This window comes from Peromyscus eremicus, chromosome 19 (genome assembly GCF_949786415.1).
Source record: "Peromyscus eremicus chromosome 19, PerEre_H2_v1, whole genome shotgun sequence".
Lineage (NCBI taxonomy): Eukaryota > Metazoa > Chordata > Mammalia > Rodentia > Cricetidae > Peromyscus > Peromyscus eremicus.
The window spans coordinates 6,858,149-6,873,019 of record NC_081435.1 but is presented as its reverse complement, the minus strand read 5'-3'; the positions used below and the strand labels follow the sequence as shown (position 1 = coordinate 6,873,019).

The window sequence follows — 14,871 nt, the reverse complement described above, 5'->3', positions numbered from 1 at the left end:
GGGCCTGTTGGAGAAGGTTCCAGGCCCTCTCAAGGCTATCTTTTATCTTCTATCTGTTTATCTCCGCAAGCTTCTCTGCAATAAATCCTTCTATCTAATATTTCCTGCTGCTCACACTCAAGAAAACTCTGGGGAGCTGTGGGGTTGGTGGGTAAATGCCCCACAAAACACCATTAGTGTTAGTGTATATTGGAGCAACCACTTAGAACAAGTAGTTGGCTTAGTTTGCTCAAGTTGAACATGTGTTTCATAACTGGCAATCCCACTGCAACATTTCAGTGTAGCTACAGCAAAGACATGAACTAGCATGCTCATAGCAATCCTTGATGTAGATGCCCCTGACTGAAAACTGGTACAGACCTTTCTGTAGAAAGATAATGCTAGATTTTGTGCCTGAATGCCCTCCCCAAACTCCTGCTTTGAAGGCTTAGTGCCAAGACTATGGTGCTACTTAAATTATGTTTGTTTTATTTTGTTTGTTTTTGAGAAAGGGTCTCTCTATGTAGTTCTGGCTCTCCTGGAACTTTCTATGTAGAACAGGCTGGCCTTGAACTCAGAAATCACCTGCCTCTGCCTCCCGAGTGCTGAGATTATGGGATTAAAGATATGTGCCACCACACCTGGCCTAGATCTTTGACTTTCTAGTCTAGTTAAAGGGGGGTGAAAAGAGATGAGACCCAGTGAAGGGAAATTAAATCATTCCAGGCATATCCATAAAGGGAGCGTTAAAACCCTGCCATTTCCTCTTCCCCTCTTTTGCTTCTCAGCTGCCATAAGGAGCGTAGGTCTCCTTGACAATGCCTTTCTGTGATGTACTGCTCCACCACCACTGACCCAGAATAAGCAGGAAAAGAGACCATGGTTAAAATGCCTGTAATCCCTTGACAAAAGAGAACTTTTGTTTCCTTCTCATAAGTTGATTGCCATACATGTTTTCTCATATTGAGAAACAGAGCCACAGATGGATAAATGTACTGTTTTATGATGCCATATAGAGGTATGGTTGAATACCACACACAAAATATGTGTCGAGTAAAAGAAGACAACAAAAGAGAGGGCATTCTGGGTGATGTAAAGTATGCTAAGCTCAAAAGCAGTCAATACTCATCTCAATTTTTGTAGTCAGGACAGTTGTTACCTTCAGAACTTTGGTAATAGAATATATCTGTAGCTAATAGAGACTAGTAATATTCTACACCTTGGTTGTACTTTGATTGCACAAACAATCTGTTTGTTTTACATATGTGCGAGTTTATAGAATTGCTATTGCCTAGGGTTGTCCTATAAAATTTAAGGCCACTGCAATGGTTAATGTTATCAGCAAGGTGTATATTTAAGTGTAGGGCTGGAATAATCTACCTCTCCCATCCAGGTTCTATCTAGTTCTATTCTCTTCCAATAATAATGTCTAACTATCAATTTACCAATAGATTAATCAGAGTAGTAGAAATCCAGAGTCCTTAGTACCAATCCTGTCTGAATTGCTTCATCTGCAGCAATATGCCTCTTAGTCAACAGGCATTTGAGGGATGTTTCTGTTTTAAATTCTAAAAAATACCTACATTTGTTTATCTGTTGTTGATTGAATGTGGATTGCCCTCTATAGGTCTCCAGCTGGTGATACTGTTTTGTTTGGAAGGAAGTGAAAACTTAGGAGGTGAAGCTTTGCTGGAGGAATTGAGTCACTGGGGATAGACCTTGAGGCCAAGTCCCACTTCTTCTCTGCCCCTCCTGCTAACATGATGTGAACATGTGTTTCACACTAGTGATGCCCTGAGCATGTTCTACCATGATGGATGATATCTATTCCTAAACTGTGAGGAAAAATAAAAATAAAACAAACAAACAAAAACAACTTCTGCCTTCAAGCTGCTTCTTCTCATGTATTTGATTGTTGGAACAATAAGAGTCACTAGCACGGTTACCTCAGACATTGACCTTATTTAGAAATTTGATCTTTGAATATTTAGTCTAATTAACAGCAGGTGACACTGGATTTTGATGGGTCCTAATCCAGTGAGCTGTGCATTTAGAAGAGGGAGGAAGATCGTGGGAATAAACAGAACAACAAAATTAAGTAACTGAAACAGGATTGCCAGTACCCATAGAAGCTAGAAGAGAGTTGTGGGGTTGTGTTCTCCCTTAGTTCCTAGAACCACCTGATCTTACTACCACTTGGTTTCAGAGTCTGGAGTAGATCCCTGTTGTCTTAAACCATCTAGTTTGTGGCAATTTGTAAGCACAGCCCTTGAAAATGAATAACCCTTATGCACAGTTCTTGGCTTATGTTATACAAGGGAAATTTTCTTCTGTGGGTTGAAGTCCAATTATTGTAAGATTTAGAATGGACTACGTGTTCAGTAAGTGGCACTCGGGCCTGACTTTTGTCTTTAAAACTCTATTAAAGTACTTCTAATTTCTGGGCAAGTGATAAGAGCCATGATCTTGTTCTGTTACCATTTCTACCAATAGTGTCAGATGGGAAAGTCCCCTGGCAAATGGGATGTTTTATTTCTGGTCAGGTTGTTTGCTAGAACAAACACCTCAGGTCCCAGCTCCTCTGAGCCTGGGAAAGAACAAGATCCTTGCATCATCCGTTGTTTTCTCTCACTGTTATCGGTGAGGATGCAACAGTAGAAAATGATACTATTCTGGCTATGGATACTACTGAATTTTTAGTGTCCAGTATTTTGTAGGCACTATATAATGTGTGATCATAAGCAATGAATATGTTTGCAAAACATGCCAGGACTAATATACCCAAAGAAGTGTGCCATCCATCAAAACAGTTACTCTGGCCCCCTATACCTCGCCATTGCTGCCATCATTCAAAGTGTTACTGGAACTCCCCTTGCCAAATTTTCTTCAAATCTGGTTAATGAACCACACAAGAAAATCAGCCCCATAAATTTATAGTCACACATAATTTTGACTGTTAAGAATGTCATCTTGCTTGATGGCTCTTACCCACTGCATCAATCAGTATTGACTTTGAATAACTTTTGACCATTTCCCCAAATAAAATCTACCATCCATGGAGGAACATCTACCTCAAATGAGCACATTCAAAAGAATAATAGCTTTAAAAAGTCCTTTCAAAGGAATGTTTAGTATTATGCCTTGCAGATGGTTGACACCCAATAAATATTTGTGAAATTGCCTCTAGTGTACTATATGGATTGTGCTGACAGAATCACAGGAGAAGTTCCCAAAACTGAAAAGACAAAAAAATATTATATAGCTAGACAGGCTTGTAAGATAAATAGTGGGAAGGGAATGATAGCCAATCATCTGTTTAAATTGCAATCGGTGTTGAAAATAGGTCGTTTTAATTTGATGACACAGCAATGCCAACTCACTTTCCTCATCTTTAAAAGATACATTTTATATATGAATCATAAACAGAGGATTATATTGTGCATCTGTTTACTTGTTTTCTTGAATGATGGATAGCATAGTGCAACATGATTTCACATAAATGTTTCATTCCATCTTGTTGGTTGTTGTCACCTACTCCTTGTTGGTTAATGAGGTAGTGAAGAGCAAGCGCTTATGTGCATCCCAGGTCTTAAGGGTGCCCTAGCAGCCACACCCCAGGGGCAGGTACCTCAAGGTCACAGGCAGGTGTAACAGTTACCTGCTACCTCACTAGGGGTGGTGCTTCAGGGCATGGCTCAACCAGCCACCTGCTACAGATTGGCCCCCATAGACTCATGTATGTGAATGATTGACCCATAAGGAGAGGCACTATTAGGACATGTTGCCTTGCTGGAGTAGATGTAACTTGGTTGGAGGAAGTTTGTCAGTGGAGGTGGGCTTTGAGGTCTCAGATGATCAACCAGGTTTAGTGTAGCAGTCTCTTCCTGCTGCCTACAGATCTGGATGTAGAACTCTCAGCTCCTTCTCCAGCATCGTGTCTGCCTGTGTACCCCCATGCTTCCTGCCATGACAATAAACCTCTGAAACTGTAAACCAGCCCCAATTAAATGTTTTCCTTTATAAGAGTTACCATGGTCATGGTGTCTCCTCATAGCAATAGAAATCCTAACTAAAACACTGGGTATTGCTTTCTCATGCCAGGCACAATGTTGTATAAAGTTATGAGAGGGAAGAAGGGACCGAAGGTTACAGTGAGAAGTGTGACTGGATTGTTACAGAAAAGAAAATGATAGGATGTTTAGCACATAAGGCACATTAATGTTTTCATGTGTGATAATATTTTGCTTCTAAATTTCTGTCATTTCCTCTGGCTTCCCAAGCACTCTAATAGATACAGAATGGCAGATGAAAGCAAAACCACTGGTTTTTAAAAGAGTGATTTAAAAAGAAAGAATATCAGACATTAAAAATGGCTCAAATGGTAGGAGTCTAAAATGACACAGCCACAGTGAAAAACAGTCTAGCACTCTAGCAGTTTCTTGAAAGGCCAAACACAGACTTACAGTATGACCTAGCAACTCTAATCCTAGATATATACCCAAAAGAGGTAAAAACTTGTGTTCACAAACTGTGTGCACAGATGTTTATTGCAGCAATACCTAAAAGCTAGAGGAAATAAATGTTGACAAATGGGTAAGTGAAAACGGACAAATTTTAATAAGTAAATGTGGCCTGTCCATCCAACAATAACTTACTTGACAATAAGAAGACGAAGGAAATAGACATGCTACAATGTTAATGAATGTAAAAAATTGTGGGGTTTCTGCAAATAACAGATCCAGAAGAGTAATGATGCACATGAGGTAGGAAGGAAATCTGGTTCACCATAGCTCAGTAGTCAGTGTTGTTTCAAACTTCTAGAGTTTGACACTGGGAAGTTTATTGTAGGCATTTTTAAGTACAGTACAATTTAGAATAAAGTTTCCTGGTGTAACACAATCTCCTCTACAAAAGGAGGCATAACTACATTGAAACTCAACTCAAGGTATATGTCATTTCTTCCAAGAAGATAGTTCCTAGAGATAGGCTGCATATATTCTCTTAAGGGCCTAGGGGAGGATCTGGTGTAGTCTCAGTCACACATAGTGTAAAGTCATGTGGGATATTATCCACCATGAGCCCCTAGCCATACATCTAACATGAAAGTCACAGTCGCCTATACTATTAAGTATCTCTGGTTCTGATTGTGGAATCTTAGGGGAACCCCTTGCCGTAGAGATAACACAAAGATCACCTAGACTATTAGCCACCTCTGGTACTGCTTGTGGGAGCTTGGAATGGCCTGACCCTACAGAGAGCATAGGGGTTACTTTTGCTATTATCCACTTCCTTTCCCAGCCTTCTGGGAAGAAAACAGGTTATACATCCTTTCTTTTGAAAAGACAACCTGTGTATTTAACATTCCTGGTTTCCCTAGTGCTATTTGTGAGTGCGAAAACTTTGTGCTCCCAACAGAAATTAACATGCTAGAAATGTGGCTGTACATGCCTGTGATTCCAGCACTTGGTAGCCAGAGGCAAGAGGGTCACAAGTTTGAGGTCAGTGTGGGATACGTAGTGAGAATTTGTCCCAGGAAGAGGAAGGGAGGGAGGGAGGAAATAAGCAAGGGAAAGAAATCAGTCACAGTGAGTCACGTACTTTATGATTTCATTTTGATGAAAATTTTCAGAGTGGTCAAACCTTTAGGGACAGGAAGGAACCAGATTGAGAATTTAGGGGTTAGAGGAAGCTGGGGACTATGGGGCAGCCAATGACAGGGTCTGAGTTTAGTTATCAAGTAACAAAATATTCTAAAATTAATAGTGATGTTGTTTCATATAAACCTGGGAATCCATGAAAAGCCAACAAACTGTATATTTTCAGTGGATAAACTGGACTATCTTGAATTGTACCTTAATAAACAACTCTGAGTGGCTCAAGTCTCCTGAAAACCCCAAGTCTCTGTGGAAGGGACTCTTTCATGGGTGATGTTAATGCTTCCATAGACAAGACAGGGACAAGATCACATCTTTCACAGCCCAGAAAATCTCAGTTTCTGTAGCAACTTAGAGAAAAGTGGGTCAAGTTAGGTTACAGGTAGATCGATTTTCGCTGCTTTACATTGTTCCTGTTTCCTTTCCTCCACTATCATTGTGTGTGTGTGTGTGTGTGTGTGTGTGTTGTGTGTGTGTAGTGCATATGTTGGTGTAAATGTGCATGTGTACATGGGTGTGCATGAATGTACACATGGAGGTTAGAGACTGATGTCATGTGTCCTCCCAAATTGCTCTGCCTTCCTAGAGCTGAGATTACAGTCATAAGTCACACGTCAGGAAGGGTTATGGGTGGTAGAGATCCAACCTCGTTCTTCATGCTTGTGTGACAAACACTGCTGACTGAGCCATCTCCCAGGACCAGGGTCAGTGTTCCTACTGAATTAACAGTCCGACTCTGGGCTGCAAAGGAACATTTTTCTAGCTCTAAAATGTGATGATGCTAAATGAAATAGCTCTTTGCAGAAGAAAATATTTTTAAAGACTCTTTATTCAGAAATAAGTGCTTTTGTCCCTAAGTTTATACTGAGCACAATCAAATTCTTCGTGGTTCAGAAGCATTCAGGATCTTTCAGGGTGTGTGCAGTCATTATTATGTATATCAGTTTCCATTGCAAGCCATTGTGAAGGCATTCTGAGTATTGAAGTTTACTGCAAATGGGCCTAATCCCAGGTGATCATTGAATGCCTCTAGCTGGCTGGCATTTCATCAAGCCCTTGTGCACACACTGTACTGCCTTGGCCTTCAGTTTTTCCATTGACCTCTATGGACTCGTCTACCACTTCCTACCGAGAGCTTTTTCTTTTACTCCTCAGTGGTTTTTGTATGCAGAGACCATTGTTGCTATTTTCATTTCCACACTCATTTTTTTTTCTCCATTACATAGTTATTCCTAGTCTATCTGCTACTATTTTAATTGCTGAACATCCAAAGAGGAAGTGACGTGAACCGGGGACACAATACGCTGAAGCACGCATGTACTTCTGGGTCATTCAGATAGTAAATTAAATATCGTCAAGCCTTTTGCACATATGTTAACACACTGAATTTAAAGAAAAGCAGGTAAATAGTATCAGTTTATCTATAATAATCTATAAATATAACCTAGGCTATTGTCTAACAAAAATTATGCTTTTTGCCAAGATGGCGCCGAAAGCGAAGAAGGAAGCTCCTGCCCCTCCCAAAGCCGAAGCCAAAGCAAAGGCCTTGAAAGCCAAGAAGGCAGTGCTGAAAGGCATCCACAGCCACAAAAAGAAGAAGATCCACATGTCACCCACGTTCCGGCGGCCCAAGACCCTGCGGCTCCGGAGGCAGCCTAAATATCCTCGAAAGAGCACGCCCAGGAGAAAAAAGCTTGACCACTATGCCATCATCAAATTCCCCCTGACCACTGAGTCAGTCATGAAGAAGATAGAAGACAACAACACACTTGTGTTCATTGTGGATGTCAAGGCCAACAAGCACCAGATCAAACAGGCTGTGAAGAAACTCTATGACATTGATGTGGCCAAAGTTAACACTCTCATAAGGCCTGATGGAGAGAAGAAGGCGTATGTCCGGTTGGCTCCTGACTATGATGCTCTGGATGTTGCCAACAAAATTGGGATCATCTAAACTGAGTCCAGGGGCTAATTCTAAATATACTTTTCACCATAAAAAAAATCATACACAATTTTGATACCACAATGGCTCTAGATGCAAACAATGTAAGAGTTTTACTGAGTTATTTACTGATTTTCCCTTTTGCCTGTATGTATTTGCAGTCACGTGGGTGCCTGTTCATGTGTGTGCAGATGAGTATGCATGTGTGTGCATGTGCATGTGAGGCCAGAAGAACTCTAGGTATCCTTTCTCAGAAGTCAACTTTGCTTTTGGAGGCAGGGTATCTCACTGGCCTCAAGCTTGCTCCAGTATGCTTCCCTGATGATTAGAAAACCCCAAGAATCAGTCTGTCCCTGCCTCCCAGGGTAAGTACAAGAGTTACACATGAAATTATTTTTTATTGTGGGTACTGGGCATCAGGCTTAGGCCCTCAAGCTAGCATGGCAAGGACTTTATGGACCCAGCCATCTTCCCAGTGCAATTGTGTTATTTAAAGGACACTGGAAACTTTCTTTCCCAGACATTTCCTCTACAAGTTTTCCAAAGTACCAGGTCTCCTGATCATTAGCCGCTTGCTTTGTTAACACATTGCATTTAGAGTGGCACTACTTTATGTAATTCTATTCTTTAAGGAATGGAGTATATATACCTGAAACCAAACAAATACATTATTGATATATACCAGGTTATTTATCTGACCTCTAGCTAACAGTAGATATTAGATTTTAGAAAAAGGCAAAGAAGACATGTGAGTTATTTTGAGGAGGATGGAGACACAGAAAAACCAGTGAATATGTGAATTATGAAATATAGGGTAAGAACAGGTGGTCATGGTCATTTTCCTCTAGATTCTGTGTTGTTGGAGTTTTATGTAAGAAGTAGACATGGAAGATAGGACAGAAAACCTAGGGTAATATAATAATGACCTCACACAGGGATTTATGAAGATTTATGAAGAACAAAGGGAAGGGATGAATAAGCAGACAAAGACTGACCACAAGGTAAGACTTAGAATGCAGGTTAACACGAACAGTTGAGAAGAGACTTGTTGAACTAGGAAGAGACTGCACAATCTGCAAGGCCTTGTGGGATTTCATGTCATCCCTGCACAGAATTATTCATGACTCATTGGTGATACTTGCCTAAGTCAGGCAGGGGAGTGCTTGAGCAGCTGCATGACCTCTATACCTCAACTGGCAGTCTAAGAAAGACTGTCAAAGGCACCAGCTTCTGTTAATCACCCATGCAGGGTCTAAATATATATCAGACTGAATCCTAGAAATGGAGTGTTGCTAGATCAGTGCTATCCTTGACCTTGTCTGGAGAAACTTCTCTTTGCAATGGTCAAGAGTTAGTACAGAGAATCATACCTGACCAAAATGTTGAGAATAAGCTACTGTTGGCTGCTCAGCCCTAAATGGATATCAATACTTCCAACCTTTCAAGCCCTACCAAAGGTCAAGGAACATTGTGGTGAGATGGGGTAGAAAGAATGTAAGAGCTACAGAATGGGGAGGAGTGCTGTGAAATGGGAACAGGGAAGGTGTTGAGGGCTACCTAGGGAAAGAAGGAGGAGGGAGGTTTGAGGGTGATATGATCAACACATGTTGTTTACATGAAAACATAAAATATTTTCTACTAAGAAAACTGTCATGTTGCATGCAAATGATCAAGCTGGTTCTAATATTGTTCACATATGGAAATCAAATTTGTGCATTAGCTTTTTTTTTTCTTCGTCAAGTGAGACCTTCATGAAGATTCTGAAAGAGCCATGGAGACATAAGAGTCATGTGATTCTTAGCAAACACAAACTAATACAGTATTGCAATACTAAATATCCCAGCTGTCTTTTCTACTGGTGGAAAGTTTCATAACAAGAAACAAATAGCACAGAACAAGGTACATTTGGGTGAATGTAAAATCTCTGCCCAAAGGATATTTCTCTCTGTCAGTCACTGAAAACATCAAGTAGTACCTTGGGATGGCTAGACTGACACCCACAGAGACTTTCCTTAATTTTCTTTCTTAGACAAAAGATGGATGAATATCTGTACTCAGCTTGTGTGGAGAGAGGCAGCTATCTGACCCATCTCCTTATTCTGGGTTCATGCAAGGGCACTAGCAATTTCACTTTGCCAAGTGGAGGCTGCAGAACACTTGGTGACAGAAACCCTGAGCTAAGGGAGAATGGCAGAGAGCTTATTCTGCTTCCTGACTAGCTTAGCTCGATGAACTCTGCACTTAGTGCATTTGGGGAGCAGGATCGTGCAGTGCCAAATGATAAAATCAGATTTTCATATATAAAGGGAAAAAAGACAAAATCTATTGGGAAGGACATTGGCACAAGGAAAATTCTCAGAATTGGCCATTTACTATAGAAAATAAACTTAATGGCAGTTTATAAAGATGGAACAGTATCTTGTCTATAGAACACATTTTCCTACTTTGCATTAATATTCATAAAGATTCCCAGCTCTGAAGAAAATTGTAACCAAAAATGAATTTGGAATTTTTTGTGGGAAAGCCTGCAAGAAAATCATCCATCTATTTCTTTTTGTTCCTAAATACAGAGTATGGCTGTTTTCCTCCTCCACTGCTGCCATATGAATGACTCCCAGAAGTATGGGTACTGTAAGACACCCAGTGCCTTTCTCAGGAGATGCTCTGAGGTTCTGCCTCTTTCTAATTGGCTGAGGAAGGAATAATCTCCCAAGCAGCCTTGGGAACTTCCCCTTGAACCCAAAGGGGTACAAGTTGGCAGGCACTTTGCAGATTATCATTTGAATGTGAGGTGTTGACTGACTGCAAATGCCATTTGGGTTTTTTATAAGCAAAACACAAGACTCTTGTTGAATCATCACATGTCTTAGAATTTGTTATAGCAACTTATCAAAGAGTTTTCAGAGATACCATAACTAATGCAAATATTTCTTGAAAGCTTTCATATGGAAAGTTACCCAGAACTGTTTGGAATATCTGTTTAACTATGAAAGATGTGTTGCATCTGTTTAACTATGTAAAGATGTGTTGCATTTGTTTAACTATGTAAAGATGTGTTGTTGTTTTACCTTGCCTGCCTAAGGCACCTGATCTAATAGAAGGAGGAACAGTCAATAGGGAAGGAGGAGGTACAAGCAGAATTTCTGGGCAGGGAGAGTAAGTAGGAGGAGGAATTTAGGCTCACAGAAGAAAGCAAAAAGGAATGACAGGGTTATGACAAGGCCAGCCAGCCAGACATGGAGGAAGCAGGAAGTAGGATATACAGAGTGAAAGAAAGATAAAAAGCCCCAAGATAAAATGTAGATTAAAAGATACAGGTTAAATTAAGTTATAAGAGCTAGGGGGAGAAGTCTAAGCTAAGGCCGAGCATTCATAATTAGTAAGACTCCATGTCTTTATTGGGGAAGCTGGTTGGTAGTCTAAAGAAAATTCCAACTACAAATGGTGCCCAACATGGGACTCAAATTTCCACACAGGGCCTAAGAAAGCTGAAAGACAAAACAAACAAAAAAAAACAAAACAACAACAACAACAACAATAAAAAATGGATACAGCCCTTTAAGAGGCACTGCTGTGCAGCAGAGCACTTGAGTAGCTGGCAGACTAAGAAGAAACAGAGAGCTAAGTAAAAATGCCTGCCACAGTGTGGACTACAGCTTTCTAGATCTGGGGCAGTTAAAGCCAGCACCCAGCCTGGCCCTTGGGCTTAAGGCTTGGCTCTCACAAACCGGCGATGATCCAACCACCAGACCTGCAAGGCAGAGGGTCTACAGTGTGCTTTAGTGCTGAAGAAAGAAAAGAGAATGGCTATAGACAGTCATGGGGAAAAATAGTTTAAAAATAATTAAGTCGCTCTGTTCTCCCGGTTCCGTAGAGCTCGCTGTGTCTCCAGCCTTTTGACTTTTCATTTTCCAGGATTTGCATTCTGCCGTGTCTTCTGAAAAAGGAAAGCTCTTCGTGGGAGGGCTCAACTTCAACACCGATGAGCAGGCTCTCGAAGACCACTTCAGCAGCTTTGGGCCTATCTCTGAGGTGGTTGTTGTCAAGGACCGAGAGACTCAAAGATCCCGGGGTTTTGGCTTCATCACCTTCACCAACCCAGAGCATGCCTCAGATGCCATGAGAGCCATGAATGGAGAGTCCTTGGATGCGCGCCAGATCCGTGTGGACCATGCAGGCAAGTCTGCCCGGGGAAGCAGAGGGGGTGCCTTTGGGGCCCATGGGCGTGGTCGCAGTTACTCTAGAGGTGGTGGAGTCCAGGGCTGTGGAGGCAGAAGATATGACAGTCGACCTGGAAGATATGGATATGGACGGTCTAGAGACTACAGTGGCAGAAGCCAGGGCGGTTATGACCGCTACTCAGGAGGAAATTACAGAGACAATTATGACAATAATTGAAATGGGGCATGCACACATAATATACACAAGGAATAACACTTCTGATCCAGGATCGTCCTTCCAAATTGCTGTATTTATAAAGATTTTTGGAGCTGCGCTGAAACATCTGTTTTAGTACATCAAGTTCTATTTTTGAATTGAGCTCCCAAGGTAGTTTGTTAAAGACCTTTTAGAAAGCTCCATGTGTTCTTTAAACATTTTTTTCCCTTTTAAAGACAAATTTTAAGAATTGGTTATGGTACCAATATTTTTTCTTTTGTCAGTTTTTGTTTAGGTTCAGGATTGTTTCTGGCCAAAAAAGTGGCCAGGCTAATGTTTTTAAAATTAATGTGTATTTAGGGACATTTGAAAAAACTTGTATACAATGTTTATCATGGCCAGAAAGTGATTTCTGAATGTACCTATGAGCAATCTGAATCAAGATCATGATTACCTAGAGATTTTTTTTATTCAAGATTACTGTCCTGATTATATAGAAGAGCTTCTTGAAAATGTTTGTGAATGTCATTTTTTTTAATACTGGAAGAAAAGATATTCTGTTTTGTCTGATGTGTTTAGGATGTCCTTTATGGAGCTAGTTAAAAGATGTAACCTGAACACACACACACACACAAAATTAAGTCTTTAAAGCAAGAATGAATCAATATAAAAAAGCCACATAAAGATGGAAAATACAGAGTCTGGATCCCCAATGGTGCTTTGTTGACTTTGAATTTTTTGAATGCTGATGAGCAAATGGCAGCTGAGGGAAAACATGAGATTTTAAAAGGAATTGCTGAATTAAAGCAGCCTAGATACTTTAAGGATGTCTTAACTTTAAAATGGAATTCAGAAAATGTATTGTGTTTGGGAAGAGTTAATGCTTTTGTTTCCAAAGGCTATGGATTCCTTTAAAATTAATAACCAGATTTGATTGGGAGAGACCTCCTGAAAACCTTGGCTACAGATATAAAGAAAAAACCTAGAAAACTACAAGACAGATGACATATATGCTGATCCCTTGACATGGGAACAGCTCTGAGACCGGATGAGACATGATAAATCTTATTGCTTACAGAGTCCTCATGACTTATTATTACACGCCATCCTTCCATATGGCATGGATAGAAGTTTGGTTATACAGTTCAAACAAACTTACCAAGTTGACAGATCTCTTTTACCTGCTCAAACATAAAACAGAAAATCATCTTTGGCTGGCTGGTGTACAAGGTATAGTTCGTACTTGTGTTAATGCAGATATGTATGTTCTCCTTGGAAGTTTGTGTGTTTTCAGAGCAAGGGGACCAGACATCAGTGAAAATGTGTGGCCCAGGTGATCCAGCCTTTCAGAGTGCCTGAAACTGTTACACTTTCCTCAGAGTTCTGTGTTCAGAACAACTTGAAGGCTGCTGGCTGAGATGGTCCAGCCTCACAGACTGTTCTAGCCAGGACTTCAGATAAGCCTTGCATTTTTCCATTACACAGAGACTGGACAGCGAATGTTATATCTAGTTTTCTTAGGACTTGACCATTATCTCAATCTTCTCAGTGTCCCCTGGGGATGTCATTGCCCCCAAACAATAGGAAGCAGACTAGAGAACACAATGCCTACATTTCCAACAGGTAGGGTAGGTGCTTTTTGGTCATTCAGTAGGTTATGGATATTTGTCATCATTTAGTGGGGATGTAGGAATATAGGACAAAAAGACAATTATTCATTTCAAATTTTTTTACATTGGTATGGATTTTTGTATATTGATACAAATTTAAGGTTATTTTTGTTATACCGCATATATGTTTCTACTCTTGTACCTTTGCAGCTCATTTAAAATGCAATATAAAGTTTTAGTCCTTGAAAGTGATTATTAAAACTGTTTAGGATTATTAAAATAATGCAGGTTAGTAGTCATCTATAACAACCAAACTTGTAGTCATGTTAGGTATGGTTTCAAGGTTAAACAGATATATTTTAGATACATAGGTGATCTTCAAACACTTTAGAAACCTATAGAACATGGCATTTAAAATATTTATTAACTTAAGGCTTTTCATGATAGTGAGAACAAATCTGCTGCTGGCAGTACTGATCTACTTCATAAAAGGTGGTGAAGAACCTCCATATGGAGTTAACTTCACTGTGGCAAAGCTAGCCATTCTGGCAAGAAATTGTCCTTGCCTTGACTGCTGACAGTATACTGTACAAACTGGACAATCAGGACACAAAGGGAAAGGACTGTCAAACATTTCCAAGGCAAGATGGGACAGTCTTCAAAATTCCTGCTTCACAGAAAAGTCCGTCAGTTATTCTAAGCCTGCAGGCAAAACATGGATGCCCCAACCATGCACAGGAACCTTGAGTGACTATCCAGGCAGCCAGCTGCTTCTGTCATTTTTATGGTTTTGGAATATGCTTGCCCTATACTTCCAGTTTACTTGGGTAATATTATATCCTTCTTGGGTCTCTGATGGAGTTGAAGATGAGACTGATATAGTTTTCCTTGTTATCAAATTCAGAAAAGAAACTTACATAAGAGATGTAAAGTTTATAAGATTGAGAACCATGAAAGCTAAAATTGTTTATCTAAGAAAATGTTTTGAGGTCAAAAAAGATAATTTTAGATTGGTAAACAAGTTAGGATAGAAAGTAAATTAGGCACACAACTTTCACTCACTAATACAGGGTAGGTAACGGGATATTTTCTCTGAATTTGCCAAATGCAAATGGACTAGATATTGTAAATGTGCTTCTTACTTGATAATTGCTCTTATCATATATAGTCTTACTATGTTAAAGCTAAAATCTTCTTTTTGTTTAGACAAAAAAGGGAAAGTGTTGCAGAATATTTATTTAACTATGCAAAGATGTCTTGCATTTGTTTATGTAAAGATATGTTGCATTTGTTTATGTTGCAGAACATT

The 14,871-nt window shown here is 40.0% G+C and overlaps 2 protein-coding genes across 2 annotated transcripts; both read left to right on the top strand.

The window, feature by feature from the left end:
• Positions 1 to 7,116: 7,116 nt before the first annotated feature.
• Positions 7,117 to 7,587, top strand: LOC131896074 (large ribosomal subunit protein uL23-like). The gene has a single exon (XM_059246651.1). It carries the CDS (start codon positions 7,117 to 7,119, stop codon positions 7,585 to 7,587), a length of 471 nt encoding a protein of 156 aa, XP_059102634.1.
• A 3,891-nt stretch (positions 7,588 to 11,478) lies between these two features.
• Positions 11,479 to 12,481, top strand: LOC131895911 (RNA-binding protein 3-like; the record flags this gene model as incomplete). The annotated part of the gene is made up of 1 exon (XM_059246462.1): positions 11,479 to 12,481. A coding segment is annotated over one exon (495 nt), but the record flags the coding sequence as incomplete, so codon positions are not given.
• Positions 12,482 to 14,871: the final 2,390 nt, after the last annotated feature.